Genomic DNA, 17,882 nt, shown 5'->3' on the forward strand with positions numbered 1-17,882 from the left:
AGTGAGCTCACCACACTGCAGGGAGAGAATGCCTACTTCTGCATGCCTGGCACAGGAAAGAAACCCTCCATAAGTGGTGACTGCTATTACCATTATTACTATTTCAGATTTTATGTCCAATGAAATCCAAATCCTCCTGATGTTAAAAAGTATTCAGAAGTAAGTTTGCATGAAATATTCTGCTGGTGGTATTACAAGGTCAGAAACTGCATACGTGATAGCTAAGAGGGTAGTGGAGTGGGAACAGCCTGGCAGGGCTCAACTCAAAAGCATTTAGAGCAGAAATCTGATTTTCCATTGTAGCAATTTCATCTTTCCTTGAATTTTCACTATTAAATAAAAGAAAATCCCAAGGAGTCAAATCATGCATATTAACCAAAAAAAGAAGGTATAAACCAAAAAAGAAGGAAAAAGCCAGAGGTTAATGGGCTTGAAAGGCAGGTGCAAGCATGCCACAGCCACGGGATTCCCTAGCAGGGGCCTGTTCACAGGAAGTGAGGTTCAAAGTTGTACTAGGTGCTGTACATTTGCTCATTCATATATATGTGTTGAGCATGTAATAGGCTGCCAGACCTTAAATTTCCTGAAGTGCAACAGTCAAACAAAAGACACAGCTCTGCCCTGAATGAGTACACCTCAAGAAAAGGACAGGGCAATTAAGACACGACCATGGTGACAGTAAGTGCGAGGGCACAGAGCAGGAAGTAGAGTCAGGAAAGGCTTCCCAGAGGTCCTCATGTCTAAACTCAAGGATGAAACTCAGAAGTAGAAATGTGTGTTTCTATTTACCCCAAGCCCTTGGTCTTCTTCCTGTGATAATCCTTCAAACTTGAAGATCCTGGGGGAGCTGCGAAGAGCGGCTGACCCTCGGCTACAGGACAGGTACTCGCTCCAGGCTTGAGTGATCACAGCACCCCATCCACCGACCCCACAGACGGCAAGGAACACATTTTCCCCATGAAAGGTACCCTTTGAAAGGTATGCAGCCTTTCTAACACCTTGGGTTGCAGCCTATGGGCACCAGAACTGTGAGAATAAATTTCTGTTGTTTTAAGCCATCAAAGTTTTGTTATTTTGCTACAACACTTACAGGAAATTAATACACTTTACTTAATTTTTTAGCACAGTATTTATTCATTTTCATTCACTCAACATATTTATTGAACATCTACTAAGTGCCAATTACTGGCCCAAGTCAGCACTCAGTAGGCTTCAGTGAACAAAATGAGATCCCTGCCCTCATTAACTTACTCCCAAGTGTTCACTGGTAAGTACTGTGGAGGAAAATAGAACATGGAAAAGTGGCTGAGGACTGTTGAGAAGGTGGTGGCTTATGATTTAAATAGATTGGCAGGGTGAGCTTCATGGGAAAGGTGACATTTAGACATGAAAGAAATGAGGAAGTTTATTTAAAACATGCCAAGCACAGGAAGCAGTAAGTGCAAGGCCAGAAAAGAGAAGAGTGCTTGGCATGATCAGCATGGAGACAGCATGGAGAACACGACCTCCATGTGTAAGGAGGTCAGAAGGGTGAAGGGAGGCCACAGAGCCCGCAGGGCCCTAAGGCCATTGCAAGGACTGCCTCTAATGTGAACAAAACGGGAAGCCTGGCAAGGGTCTCAGAAGAGTCTCGGTCTCCAGACTGCACACTCCTCAAGGGTAGGGACTCCTGCCTATTTTGTTCACTGATCTGCCCCATGTTTAGCACCTAATTCCCAAAAAGTACTTGTTCGAAGAAGGGCCAATGGACAACTCTGCGCCCTTCCTTTCTTACCAGTTTGCAGCTGACCCACCTCGATTTTCTCTCATGAGGAGACTACTTCGAGTACAAATTCTGCTTCAACTAAAGCATCACATGAAATATTCTCTTTGGATGAGTAAGAGCTGTTGATTAGCTATCCACTTGTGTTCAATTCCTTTCCTCATCTGGACTGCAAGCTGTCCCTGCTGGAGGAGGTCTCATGATCAGGCCACCATAGGCAGAGCAGCCTGTGGGAGCCGAGGCAGAGCTGGGAACACAGCTAAGCGAGCCCAGAAATGACACGATGGCAGCAGGTGGTCAGGATGACCACCTGCTGCACCTCTGCCCAGTCCCATGCCCTGCAACAAAGGGAAGATGTGGGCGCTTCCTCCGGACCCGCCTGCACACAAGGGCTCTGTCACAGAGTGTTTGACTCCCAAATGAAAAAACTACCAGCCGGGTGGCTGAGTACCAAAGACCACGCACCCACACAACATGCATTGAACAACTATGATCTTTCTCAAAATAAGACATAAATAAATAAGAAAAATAAACCTGAAAGCCACTGGTAGATATCTCAGGGCAAACAGTCTTATTGTGCTAGATTTTTTTCCCAAGTAGTAACACCAACAATAGTCACAGCTAAAGGTGCAGTGTGCTTTGCTTGTGACAGGCGCTCTTCTAAGTGCTTCTGACAGAGTATTTAGTCTTCACAACAACTCTAGCAAGGACTTTGCTTCATTTCAAAGATAAAGGTTAAACTGAGTCACAGAGTGTGCTGCGGTCACACTGTGAAAGCAGAATCCGCGTCTGAACGAGTCTGTTCTGTGAACGAGTCTGTTCTGTGAACACTACGCCATCAAGTAAGGGCCTGGACACAGTGCAGATTGTACCAGCAGGGAGGCTCCTCTAACTCCCATGATGAAGTAATAACATAACTCCTCAGACGAGGGCAAAGAGGATGAGACATCATCCCCAAGATAAGCGTAAGCCTTAGGAAGGAAGCCAGGCCAGTGACGACGTGAGTCCTCCTGGACAGCAGCAGAGGAGACATCTGTGAACCACAGACAGACTCGGGGAAAGGGTGAAGCCTGCAGGGCCACCATCCTTAACGTCCTGTCTCACACAGGTTGTCTGCCTGGGCAGCAGCGGTGCTACCTGATGAGCACCTAATTAAATGTTAAAGGTTACAGAAAATGTTTTAAAGGCTATAGACATTTGGAAGGAAAATTAAATGAGTACGTGCAGAAATGAGCTCAAATCTTTTTTTTTTTTTTAATAGAAAGGGACTTTTAAAAGGCCTCACAATAATATAAAATTCTTTTGGCAAAAGTGACTGTGCTTCTATTACACCCCCAAACATCAAGACAGTGGAGGACAAAAAGGTGAGACCCCAGCAACTTGACAAGCAAGAGAAAGGGCATGGGCTCAACAGCATACAGCTGGTAGGGACAGATCTACCCCTTCCCAGAGACAGGCCCTGGGTGAGCCACATGGCCTACCTGCTGCCTCGTCTCTCCAGGAGAATAGAGACCTGCCTAGGGTACCTTAACAAGCTTTCAGTTCAAGGCAACTATGATTAAGGAAAGCAGGGGTATGCTGTAGTAACAATAACAATTTTTTTAGACTGATTATTTAGGGTTAGCAAATAAAGGGGAGGGGTTCCCCCATGTACCTACAGACTTTGGGAGATAGAGTAAAACAAACATGAATCCCAACCACCTGAGCTTAGATTGTCTTCTTCTGGAATGACTTATAAACACATATGGGGAAAAAAGTTCATTTGGCCCTCAAAAAATGTCCCCCTAAGAGCATTGCAAAGTAAATAAAAAAAGAACGGCAATGCCACAGATGATGGCCTCTCACATATTTCTAACAAACCACTCAGCTCGGCATTTGCTCATTTTCTCATCCAACCTTTAGGTCATTTTTGTTGAAATACTTCTACTCTGAGTTGAGGGCATTTTTGAATATTATATCTATCCTACCCTTAAGCTAGCCCCACCAGGCTTTCAGAATGTTAGCTTCCTTGGTAACAGGAAGGAACTCTGCGTTACATCATTCTCGATGTTAACTCAGGGGAAAATTATCTTCCACAGGAGAGGGAAGTTCAAAATAACATTCGTGAGAGATTTTTTTTGTCCACAAGATACTTTCGTGGAGTTGTATTTATCCTTATTACATGCATAGAATGCTCAAGTTAAGCAAAAATGGTTCTGAAAGGCTTGGCCAAAGCAGCTGAAATCACACAAATAATCCACTTGTGTGAAGTAAAAAACTGCTATAAAGTGGCATTATGAGTCAGTAATTGCTCTGGCCTAGCCTTCAGTGGCTTGGGAAATTATGCCCCTGGCTACAGGGAGAGTCTCCAGGGAGTTCACTAGACTTCTGTAAAAAATTCTTAACCTCAGCTGACCTAGTTTTAATTCTCACACCCTGCCCACCCATGCTCTGGGAAGGCAGGAGCCTTGAGAATATCAATTTAGAATAGAATTTTATTAGTCTTTATTAGTTAAGCATTTTCATTTTAACAACTTTATTACTGCCAACATCAAGCGGTCCAAGTTTAAAATACTTTATATTAAATGAAAATTTCTAATTTTAATAAAATTAAAAGTCTCACTTTTCCACAATATGCAATTATTTCTTTAATTTTACAAATATAAGAAATGCCTTAACTTGACCCCCAAATCTTTTCCCAAACGACACCTTGTTTCTTGATAAAGTACTAATTACTATTTTCTCAATCTGTTTAACAACAGATGCAGAAAACCTTCCTCATAAAGTTAATTATAATATGCACATCAATAATGACCTAGCAGGAGTATATCAAGCTACCAATTTTGGATTTAGTAAACTCTGAAATTCTGGTATCTTAACATTTCTCTGCCTTAACTAAGTGCTACAGTGGGGGCTGGGGGAGCCCAAGAAATACAGAGAGGGAGGGGAGAAAGGATGGAAACACCAGGCTCACTGTTGGAGCATCAGCCCATCACAATACAGAAAAATCTATATAGAGGGACAGAGAACACAGGGCCCTCCCTGGCATCCTGACATGTCACCATGGGAGTGAAGGGAATGGGCATGAATGAATCTTTCTGCCTATATTTATCATTTGTCTTTATGAATTAGATGATTGATAATGGAGAAGTGGGGTCTTTTGTCTTCAGAACTTTGGTTTCTTGAAGACACAGACACCTAAGAAAATGTAATTCAAGATTATAAGTCAGTGATGCCGTAAGGCCACAGAGCAGAGAACCCACAGGGCACAGTGCCCTGGAATATTACTGGCACCGACAGTCCCTCACTTGACCGAAGGGGTGGTGTTCCCAGGCACTAGTGCAGACTTGCACCCCACTACCGAGAGCAGGCAGAGCTGCAGGTTTTGTGCGACGAGCTCACAGGACAACCTGCACCGGCATCTTGCTCGCTCTCGGTCAGGGCAACTGAAATGGCCAGAGGAGATGGCACCACAGCCCTCCAGAATTGCTAGCCCTGTCACTCCAGCAGTTATCTGCTCTCCACACACATAAACCCCATTGTGTTTCTCAGTAACAACAGAAAAATAGAGCTTGGCTTGGGTGGAGATCAAATCTGAACTCAGAGTTCCTTCCTCATTTCCTTATTGGCAAAATGTGTGTAAACAAACTCTTTAGAATGTGACTACCTGAGAATGCCTCTGATATCCATCACAGACAGCAGCATTTCTCCAGGATGGCATCTCCATGGCAAAGAAGAAGGGAAAGAGCTTACACTTTAACTTTCTATTAAAAGAAATAATATAAATACATACAAAAAGTGGTTCTACTAAAAGAACACCAAACTAGTTGTTTTGTCTTTAAAATACAAAAGCTTCAATGTTTAAGTTCCATGTCTAACATACAAAGTCCAGTATGTTTAACATAGTGCTCATTCATATTTTTCCACTATTCCTTACTTTATGAAATTATATATCAGACCAGCAGATAAAAGAATTTAACTCTTCATTATAGTCCCCATACAATTCCCTCCTCCCCCCCCCCCGTAGTGTGTCTCTGGTTTATGGTTGCTTGTTGAGCTGTTGTAGAAATCCACAAACTGATTCCAAAGTTCATATGGCAAAGCAATGGACCTGAATAGCTTCTCTCTTCTCAAGGTTGAGAAGCAAATAAAAATCATACATATTCTAGTATGTCCTTAAAAAAAAAAAAAAAGAATTTAACTCTTCAGGGTCATGGTAGAAAATCCAATACTACAGGTTATAAATATGGGGGTCTTCCAAAATGCGTAAATATATGATAGAAACTATTTTTAAGAATGCTTTTATGTTGGTCTAAAACCTCAGGTAAAAATGATTTAATGTCAAAATAGAATATGGGCAGATATAGAGATCTGGCTAGTCATTCATGCTAGGTTTCTGATGCAGTAAGAGTTGACCAGTTTTGAGGAATTAGACAACAGGAGCCTCTCATCACTGAAACACACTGAATCTTCCTGGGATAACTCAGGGGGCTTCTCAGGTTCCTTGAACCAGCTTGGTCATCAAGCAAGAGCAATGATATGCTGTGCAGAGACTTGGCTCGAGTCTCCTCAGAGGTGCCCCCATTTGGTAGGTTGCTTGCCGAACCACCTTCTGTTTTACTACGGAGCTGCCTAGATTCTGCAGACAGCTGTGAGGAAACATTTCCCTTTGATATTTTCAGTAAATCTCAGTTGTTATTTGAATCTTGGTTTGTTTTATCGCTTCGGGCCACTGTAAAACAGTGGGAAATACAATTAAAGAAAAAAAGCAAGGCAGCAGAACTGACTGCATAAAGCACTGCTGGATACTTTGTACCACAGCTCCCTCATTTGCAACATGGAGAGGAAATCTTTTGCTATAAAGCCTCTAAAACAGTGCCTGGCACACAGAAAAAAGTCAACCAAAATATTAATTATTACTATTTGCATTATTGTGTCAGTCCTGGATCAATTCAGCAGGCTAAATGATTTGATTATTAACAAAATATATCTATCAACAAAAGTTTGGTGGTGGTGGAGGGGAGAGCAACAAAACAAAAAGTCTTTATTTCACTGTTGACCTCACAAATGAATAAATAGCTAATTCACTTTGGACATAATGTCTAAAACAAGAAAAACAATGGTTACATACTCTGTGCTCATCAGATGGTATCTGTGAGTGTATTAAGAAACTGGAGAGCACCCAGAAGGGAAGCTAGAGAAGGAATTTGGGAGCCAAGTGACAGAGGGAATTGTTGGAATTATTAGATGTTTTTGAAAACAGACTGTGACGGACTAGGGGGCGGGAGGCACATTGAGAGGTTACCAAATAGGAGAGGGAGTAGAATTATCTTGTGTTAACTCAGAAAGCAAAACTAGGCTGAGTGAGTCAAAACTATAGAGCTAAAGACTTTAGCTCACTTATTAGGAAGAACCATATTGTCAGGTACTGAAGATGTCTGAAAGGCTATAGACATTTTTCAGGAAGGAAGGAAGTCTGGGAGTCCACAAGATCCTTTTCAAATTTTAAATTCTAAGTCCCTGAACTAATAGCCTTTAATGATGACTAGAATTTAAGGTTAAACTAAAGGACACCTTCAAAGAAAATGCCAAATAATTCATGACAGAATTGGTACGAGGCACACTTCCTGAATACAGGGGTCATATTTTATAAGCTAAAATCCATATTACTTAGATAGTTGGTTCAGACTCTAGGGTGCCTCACTGTCCTTGGACAAATGGGCTGTGATTCTTTATTTAAAGGCTGGGTATGGGATGTGAAATGAGGGTTTCCAGAAAGCCCAGGACTCCTTAGCAAAATGGCACTGAGAGCCAAGTAACCCCAATGTAATCAATACAGCACAATCCCTGAAAGAACAAGTGAGAAACCACACTGACAAAAAGCACCTCACTCCCTAAACTGTACTTTAAATTAAGAGACAAAACATGTGTAAAAGATGACTAAGTATTTTTAAATGTTTCTTTGCAACTACGTCTAGTGTCACAAACCTAAATGTTGGAAACCTCAATCCTATTATCTTAGAATAATTTGACTCAAGTGGTTAGTGAAATATTCTTTGAGTAAAATCTGGACAATAAAGCACTTTTAAACACATGAAAGCAAAAGTTCATACATTGTGATTCATCACACATTTTATTCTTATTCAAAGGGTGATGTTTACTCATCATTTAATTCAGCATGAAATGTGGTCCTGACTTGCCTGCTAAGAGTGAACCCAATATATCATGACAACCAAAAGTTTACTACAATGACTTAAAAAAAATGGCCTAGAATTAAAATACTATGGTTAATACTAAAAGGAAGACAGCAGGAGACATGACCACTGGCATAGCCACAGTCACCGGCAACTGCCAGCCTATCAGCCAGTTGTCAACATGAAGAAACACGTGGCCTTATGAGGCCTGGTTTTATAGAGCTCCGCTCATCATCACCATGTTATAACCAACTACACGGGCCTGGTTTGAGGTCATGGGAGAGGTTGTGCTGCATTTTTTCCCCTACAGAAGAGAACTAGAACAATTTCAAAGAATAAGTGCTTATTATCAGATATAGTATTCCTAGCTACAGGACTGTCACTTTTGATTCACAAACATTTGAGAGTATGTGATTTTTCTGATACAAAGCTAAAAGAGCAACTTATACTATGCCCATTCTTACATGTGTTAAATATTCTGTTTGGTATCATACAGGACTTCATTATTTCAGGACTGAGATTTGAATCATTTCTCTAATCATAGTGATGTGAACAGATGATTTACAATTGTCAAAGCTACTTGAATTGACCATTCTTTTAAAAACACATAGATATGCATATAGTTATGTTTTTAAGAAGAATTCTAATCCTGCACAGTACATATGTTATATATACCTATGTGTATGTAGCGTGTACACACACATACAATGTATGTACATGCATGTGTGTGAGCAGATACACAGAAGCATACATAAGAAAGTACTAGTGGGTAAAGTAATAAATGTCTGGGACTTACTTTATAATAAACCAGAGGGGGTGAGTGTGCAGATAAAACACAATTGGCCGTGAGTTGACAATTATGGAAAATGGTCATAGCTACATGGGTGTTACTAGACTATCATCTTTACTGCTGAACACTTTGCTTGTATATATTTTCAACCCAATCATTGATCTAAACCCACTTTTAATCTTCCTTGAAATAAAGAAACAGATTTCAAAAAAGGATAATACAGTGTCACAGACTTTTAAATTAAAAATGAGACTGGGGCTTTGAAAAGAATTCAAAGGATCATTCAACATGTCTAAAAGAAATGCACTCCAAAAATTAGGCCAGAAAGATGAATAGCAGGCAGAATTTCTCTAATGTTACTCCTGCATTTGACAGGTGATCTTCCTAGTTCCTATTTTCCCCTCGGCTACCATCCCGGCCTCGCCAACCACTTTGGAGACATGCTGTACCCAAGTTGAGCACACAGAGCCCCTTCTGCACTACGTACAATAGGATGTTTGCTGAATTTTTACAGCATGCAGTGCATTAATATTTTAGGGATGACTTCACAATCAATATTGTAATCCTCCCAAAGGACCAATTTCCTCCATAGTATCTACCACTAACTCCCGCCCAAAATAAAAACCCTAAAAGGACAGCCTTGGATATTATTTTGGCAAGTAATACGTAGAGCTAAGATTAAGTTTAAAAAATAAAAGTATATAATATAAACGCCTGTTTTGACAGAATGTATCTAATTAATAACCTTTATAATTTTTCCCAAGATCGAATAAATTAGAGGAAAGATTAGCACTTCTCCTATAGCTAAGATGCAAAAGCATAAACTGAAAATGATTTTTTTCCCTTAAAATTAACTATCTAATTCATTTTAATTCAAAAATCATTGGAATTTGGTTTGTTTTGTCCTCTTTTGGTGTGGGAACGGGCATTAAAAATCAGATATTTCTTTGTTTTTCTTTCAAAATGAATCCTCATTTAAACGTCAGAATGTACAGACAATCCAATCTGTATATGTTTTGTTTCTATGTAAAAAAAGAAAAAAAAATTGTTTCCATAGTAACCCTGAATATGACTAAACTATGTCACTTCCTAATACCTCCATATGAGGAAGAACGGATGACAAAGGAAAGGCAAAGCTGGAAGTAGAAGTGGCTGAGAATAGCCAGCCTTCGCCACGCCACGTTTCCCATCAGCACACACTCTCAAGTGCACCGAGCTTCTTATCCTCTTTCCAGCAACCCAGCCCCAACTTGCTTTCCCAGGCTGCTGGGTTAAAAAAGATTCTAATACAGGATTATCCTGGACATAAAGTTTTAAGAAGGGTGTGGTCATATTTATGTAAGATTCACATTCAGATAGGGAGTTCTCCACTACTTTCTTCTACAATAGCTAACCTCATTCATTGTACGCTTACAACTCATTTCCCTGTGTATTCACTAACCATAAGAATTTCTAAAACTTTTTGAAATGTGCACTTATTTTTAAGATTGGAGAAAGGAAAGACGCTATCTATAATCTGCATTTACTAAAAACTTTTGCCCTCTGTTTCTCACTACTGACTTTTCAGGAGAAAATCTTTCTCCGTGGTATCTGTCATCTTCAGTTACTTTCTCTCTTAATTACTTTGCTATGCTTAAGTGCAGCAAAGGTACCAAGTACAGATAGCTACGCATTATGTGTGCTACTCTGCTTAAGATAAACATAAAAATATACAATATTTTAAAAGGATTGGACAAGCAGTTTTCTGGCAGCAGGCATGACGGTCATACGATTAATTATGTATTTACTTAGACAGACAGACAGACAGACAGACAGACACACACACAATGTGCCAGCATAAATTTGTTACATGGGTATTTCAGATAGCCCTAAGATGTAAACACTAGTATTTTTATTCTATTTATCAAATGAAAAAGCTAATAATTTAGAAACTTGGATTTGGTCACATAGCCAGAGAATGGCTGAACTTACGTCTACCTTATTTGGAAACTCAAACCCTTTACCTCTACACCATTCTCTTCTACAAAATCATTCAGAGCTTTTCTGTAGGAAAAGGAGGTTAAAATTCTCATTCTAATTCATTCTAGTAAATACCAATTAACTACCAGTTGACTGCTTAATACTACTAATAAATGGTAATTAACTCTCAGCTCACCCTCCCTCCCTAAGCATGAGATGAACGCTGCAGCCTGGCTGTGTATGAATGTATGTGGGGTCATCTTCAGCACACACACCAACTGCTTTTTAATGACAACACAACAATCAGTGCAAAGGGAATCCTGCACCAACATCCCTCTCCCCATCCTGCCGCACCTCCTCCCACTGCATTTTCTTCTACTGAGAGGTCTGCTGTTTGCATGCGTTTTTAGTGTGGATAGTCAGAGTGACAGCGTCATTGTAGATACTATCCTATTATACCATGGAGGTGACATATACGCTTGCCTGCAACAGGAAGCATACAAGCCAAGCTCACATTTGACATTTACAGTCACCAGCAACTAGCTAGATATCAACATTTTCCATAACTTCTACATGTATTCTCTCTGCTGTCTCTCTGGGAACAGATGCTCTTTGAAGTCAAGAAACATATTTTTTGTCAAAGTTTTAAAGGTGTTAATATAAAGCATCTACTTAGTGCTATGGTTTCTGAGTGAAGTTACAATCTACTCAGAAATTCAAAGTAATAAGTTAGAAGCCATTTCCACATGCTTTATATACAATTTATAAGTAATCTTGTCAGTTAATCTCCAAACACATCTTCCACTTCTCTCTATTTTGACCCTCAACTCTTGCCTAGAAAATACCACCAGAGCCTCTTGTCAGTCAGGCCTCACAGCTTCTACCCTTCCCTGCAGAAGCTTTCTAGAAGCAAATGCCTTTAATGGCTTGTCATTATACTAACAAAAAAACCCGAGACTCTTCACCAAGTTCTATAACATAAGATCCCTGCTTTCTCTGACTTCACCTGTTCTCACTCTCCACCGTTCTAGTCTTAACACTATCTTCTCCTGTTGCCTAGAAAGCTCCTCCCACCAGATCTTCAAATGATCAGACTATTTCTTTCTTTCATTTAAATTTTGGGGTAAATTGTCTCCTCCTCAGGAAGAGTTAGTCTTCCTCCATCATTCTCTCTCATATCACCCTATATTGGAGCACCATGATTAATCAATTTTTTCTTTCTTATCTGCACAGAGAAGAAATGTTAAGTACTACCAGGACAGGGGAAATTGGACTTATTCTTTGCTGTATCCCAGCATACACACAGAACTGACATAAGAATGCATAAGAGGGTCTCCCCCGGTTGACGCAGCAGTTGAGCACTGGGTTGCGAAGCTGCCTGCAGCCTCTGCAGCACTGGTTTGATCCCCGGCCACCAGCAAGGGTCCCACATGGCGTGCAGAACTCTCCTGCCAAGCCCGCTGCTCCCCTCAGCAGTGTATTTCATCAGTCTGCCTGTTCTGTTCCCTGCTCTGGCTCTGGTGAATTCTCTCACCCTCCCACGCTTCTGACTGTACCCAGTGCTTGTATAAATAAATAAATAAATCTTAAAACAAATGCTTAACAATGCTTGCTAGCTTTAAAACAGAGACTTAAATTGTGTGAACATTTAATACACAGGATTATTAAAATCAATGCCATCAGTCTTTTCATAATTATTGTTTCAATCAAAACATTCAGTCATTGGTAAGCTTAATAATTTACATATACTTTTATTTACACCCCTATCGGTGTTAAAGAATCTGCACCTATGATTTGTTCCAAAAGGAATGAAAAGTGGCCTATTACACTGTGTTTGGTCTAAAAGATCAAAACATCTCCATATAGGACATTATATAAAATACCTGACAAGTACGTCTGAAAACTGTTAGGGTCATAGAAAACACAAGAAGACTGGAAAACTGTCACAGACCAAAGAAGACATGACAACCAAATGCAATGTGATAACCTAGACTGATTCTGAAACAGAAAGAAGATATTAGTAGCAAATTCAAATGAAATCTGGATTTTAGTTCAGAGTAATGTATTTGATACTGGCTTCTCAGTTTTGAAAATGCGTCATGGTGATATGAGATGTTTGGGAAGCCAGGTGAGGATTACATAGAAACTCTCTAAACTATCTTAGCAACTTTTCTGTAAATAGATTCTAAAATAAAGTTTATTTTTTAAAAATCAGCATTTCCACAGAGAAAGAAATGTGCTGCCCTCTAACCACACATAGTTAGGCCTTTTACTCTGAATAAAACAGTGTGGGCTGTTGGCGTTATGACTTGAACCCAAGCTACCATTCAAATATAAAAATACAATAGTATATTTAATATTTAATCTCCTCAGGTTTGCAACCTCAACAGTCATTTTAAAACAACCAGACACATGTATTTGTTACCTTTAACAGCACATTAATTCTACATGTAAGACTTAGAAGTGTTACCTCTCCCCTTTTCTCTGCTGGATTGATGCCCTACACATTTAAAGCCTCCATTTGCCTACTGGGTTGGGAGAATTTTTTAACTTCTATGAACTTAAACTCTGCCCATTGCTTCTTTTCTAAAAGAAGGAGAAACTAATATTCCTAACCCTCAGATCATCAGAGAACACTGATAATTCAAACATGGCCAATATTTCAAAACATCTTTCTAGACATTATTCTCTAATTTTCTCTTAGCTGTTCTACAAAATTATTCCCTACTCATTTACTTGACAATTATGTCATAGAGCAGCCTGAATCATACTGAACAAGGAAAAGAAATTGGATTAAAAATTCAAAAACATGAAAGCAAATTCCATTGTGATACTTCTGTGCCCCAGAGAGGTTTCATCATTTCATAAATACACCCAAAACCAAAGGACTAAGCACTGCAACCCACCCATCATTTTACACATAATTACATAAACAAGACATAAAAACATCTTCACACACAGTTCCTGAAATAATAGCATTTATTTATCTTATTTATCCTATTATTCTGGTTTCAATACACACCCAGGCACACAAACACATACATTGTTTTCAGGGGTCATGGTGATCTTAGTTAATTAGAACACTACAAAATGCTCAAAATAATACAGAGGAAACAAATTAAACCACTCAAAAAGGCAGAAGTCAAAAAAGGTGAAAGGGAGTGTAAAATTAGACCATTTGTAAGGAAAAACACCCAGAGGAAAAGGAGAAATTTGTAACAATCCCCTGGGTATTTTGTAGTACTAACCTGGGCCAGCCCCTCAAATAGTCTCAATCTTATGTTCCTTATATACAACATTAAAATAACTCCTGAAATCTCTGTTTTTTTAGTACAACAAAATCTAGCAAATAAGTCACAATTTTTAGAAAGTTACTTTTCATACACAATTCACTTTTACAAAATTAGCTTTTAAAAATTGCTGGTAGTATCTGAAAAAAAATTGAGTGTATATCTATTTTTCTGAAACAGGGTAAAGAAGAAAGCAACACTTTGCCCACCACAAGCTGAACAGAATTCTTATACAAGTGCTTACCTTGGACACTTGTCGAAGCCACCTTAAATACTCTGTGAATGTGTCAAAACAAATGTAGTAAGTCTGGCTTTGGGGTCCAGAAGAGCTAAATGCTAAACAGTGCTGATGCTTTTTCACTTCTTCCACCTATAAAAACAAAAGAAGCAAGACAAAAACAAGTAAGAAAACAAGTGCCATTTACATAGTACATGAACTATACCTTAAGGGTCAGTGAAGTTGCATGGATTTGCATCTTTCACTATTTATAGTTCTCTTGTTACTTAAAACATGTAAGTTCCTCAGTTTGCCTAACCAATCTGAATTACAAGAAAACAAAAATGGGGAGTTGTTATTTTTTTTTAACAGATTTATTAAGTAAATATCTCCTGTAACCCACATAAAAACAAACCACTTTGATGTCCTTTTTCTTTAAACACTGGTTAATCCCTGACCATGATTAGTCTATTTCTTCCTCTCACCTTACAAGGAGATTGAGAAAGAATTACAGAAGGATCCAGATAGTCCCTGGCAAGCCCAGGTTTGCTGTCCTGCATGCTGCATGTGGGTACCTGATGGGACTAGGACCCAGTTTAGCTTATGTCCTCCTTTGCACCCTCATTTTGTTTTCTTTTTTCTTTTTTTTTTAATGTTTTTTTTTTTTTAATAGAGGCATGTTTTATTTATTTATTTGTTTGTTTGTTTTGTTTATACATGCACTGGGTACAGTCAGAAGCGCGGGAGGGTGAGAGAATTCACCAGAGCCAGAGCGGGGAGCAGAGCAGGCAGAAGGACCGAAGTACACTGCTGAGGGGAGCAGCAGGCGGCAGGAGAGGTCTGCGCGCCATGTGGGACCCTCCTCCGGTGGCCGGGGAGCAGCCGGGGATCGAACCGGCGCCGCAGAGGCCGCGGGCAGCTTCGCAACCCAGCGCTCAACCGCTGCGCCACCGGGGAGGCCCTGTTTTATTTTTTCTTATCAAAACTGAAAACAGAATAAACTCAAAGTAGAATGAAGGTGATAATAAAAAGCAGAAATTAATGAAACAAAAACCAATTGCACAACACAGAACATTAACAAAGAAAAACTGGTTCTTTAGAAAGGCTAACAAAATTGATAAATCCACTAGTAAGTTCTATCAAGAAATAAAGAGAAAAGACATAATATTAACAGTAAAAGGAGAAATCATTACAACTAAAGCAGAAATTTAAAAGAATATTATAAATAATTTTGTGGCAAATTTTTAGAAATATATATTTTACCAACACTTAATCAAGGGAAAAACCAGAATGCCTCAACAGTCCTATAATCATTCAAAAAACTGAATGAATTTTTTTAATTCTCAAATAAACAAATCAGACTCAAATGATTTTATGGATGAGCTTTACCAAACTTCCAAGAAACACATCACTTGAAACTGCAAACTTAACTTTTCACTAAATGAAAAATGAAAAATCTACCCCAACCTTTTCTATAAGGCATAATCAAGAGGTATCAGAGAATAAGAGAAATGAAATTTCACAAGCCTCCTTCAATCCTGAACATTCATCTTGAACAAAATTTGTGTCAGAATTCAGTAACAAAGAAATAGTATATAAAGAACAAGCTGGATTTATCTCAGGAAAGAAAAGATGGCTTAACACTATCAAACTACAAAATTATTAAATTACATCAACAAAATAAAAAAACTCATTTGATCATTTCTATAGTGGGAGAGAAAGAGCTTGATCTCATTCACCATACATTCATGATTAAAAATTCATGGCAAACTAAGAGTGCAAATAACTCAAGCTGATACTATTTATCAAACATTTAACTTCAATGTCAATGAGATATCACTCTCTTTAAGATCATCCATAGGACAAGTATCTTCTGCTTTTATGCAATACTATACTAGAGTCCTGAGCATTATAACAAGACAAGAAATATGTAAGAAAGAAAATTGTAATTACTTCAATGACATGATTTGCAACGTACTTAAAGCCAAAGAATCCACAGACGTTGCATTAGAACAAGTAAGAAAATTGGGCAAAGTGGCAGGACATCACATCAATACTCAAAACTCAACCTCATTTCTATACATCAAACAGATAATATAATTTTTAAAATAATGTTATGTAAACTAATTTACATTGACAGAAACCAGTGGTTTCTTGTAGACTGGGAGAAGTGAGTACAAATGGGTGAGAGGGAAGAGGTAAAGTAGGAACACAAGGAAACTTTATGGGGTGATATGATCACTGTCTTTATTGTGGTGATGGTTTAATGGATGTAGCTATCAAATAGTACGCATGGGAATATACAGCCATCCAATGTGCAGTGTATTGTATGTGAATTGTACCTCAATAAAATTTGAAGATGTAGAAAAACAGCTTCCCTAAAGTCACAGTAACAAGAACAGAAACGAGTATATTGATGAGTGCAAAATGGTACAACAGCCTTGGAAAACAACTTGGTATCACCTTGTGTAAGTAAATATGCATGTGTCCTATAGTCCAGTAACTGCACACTTAGGAATGTATCCAAGTAGTATTTCTCAAGGAGATTATTATAGGAATTTTGGATTGAACTGTTCTTCATTATACATTGCACAGCACTGTAATACTTTGCATGACATATTACTCCTTAAGCTCTGGCCCTATATATGCCTGTAGGGTACCCCTGTAGGATTCTGACCCTGCTCACTCTATCTACTTCTCTAGAGTCATGCAGGAGTCGAATGATTACTTCTGGCAAATGAGCTGTGGGCAGAAGTGGCATGTGTCATGCAAATATACAAGAGCCAATGGCTGCTTAAGCAACAAAGGAAGACCTCATATACCAGGTACTATAATTAAAAGTGAACTACACCTCATAAGGTTAGCTCCTTGTATGATTAAGTGGAAAAAGAACTCTCCACGGACCCAAGGTGGACACACAGTGCAAGTGAGAAGCGACTTAAAATGCTCTCCCACTGAGAGCTGGGGGCTTGTTGCCACAGCACAGCTTAGCTCACATCGACTGATACGTTGACTATTCAGTCCTATGACAATCAAAACACTAGCACATTGCACCAGATTGCCTTTGGTCACAGTAACTGGTTGAGAATTACAGCCCGAGATAAACTTCTGCACCCCAGGAGGCATGGCAGTATAAGGCTATGTGAGCAGCATTATTTATAACAAAAAACAAAAACCAAAACCTAGAAGCAACCCCAATGTACATCAACTGGTAAAAAAACTGAAGAAATTATGGAAATTGAAATAGTTACTGAATGGGGCATTATACAGAACAAAACTTATAGCAAGCAACATGGAATCTTATTATGCAATGTAATATTGAGAGAAAAAATTGAATCACGGAAGATCCAGATGGCACAAGGCCATTTTCATTCAGATCAAAAACATGTAAAACATAGTTGCATGATAAAACATTGCAAAAGAGTATGGAAATGCTGAATACATATTCTATCACACTGTATCCCTCTGGGGTTGAGGGTGACAATGGGACAGATGGAAAGAGAACATAAGTAGAAACACTAGTATTGATACTGCTAGAGTAGATTGTTATACAATTTATTATGCACTACAATTTAACAAATATCAAATAAAGTATTAATTAAAATAAGTTATCGCGAAATCTGTCAAATTCTAAGGGCTAAACATAGTAACTGCACATTGAATAAAAATTGATTTTAAGAGCTTTATTTAA

The 17,882-nt window shown here is 38.9% G+C and overlaps 1 protein-coding gene across 1 annotated transcript in view; it reads right to left on the reverse strand.

The window, feature by feature from the left end:
* Nucleotides 1–17,882, reverse strand: part of PHLPP1 (PH domain and leucine rich repeat protein phosphatase 1) — a 195,871-nt gene that overhangs the window by 72,785 nt on the left and 105,204 nt on the right. Inside the window, 1 exon segment of the mRNA XM_037509673.1 lies at nt 14,219–14,344. Coding sequence (XP_037365570.1) covers nt 14,219–14,344 — 126 coding nt within the window.

Source organism: Talpa occidentalis, unplaced genomic scaffold (genome assembly GCF_014898055.3).
Source record: "Talpa occidentalis isolate TD23 unplaced genomic scaffold, MPIMG_talOcc4v2.1 talOcc4.13, whole genome shotgun sequence".
Taxonomy (NCBI): domain Eukaryota; kingdom Metazoa; phylum Chordata; class Mammalia; order Eulipotyphla; family Talpidae; genus Talpa; species Talpa occidentalis.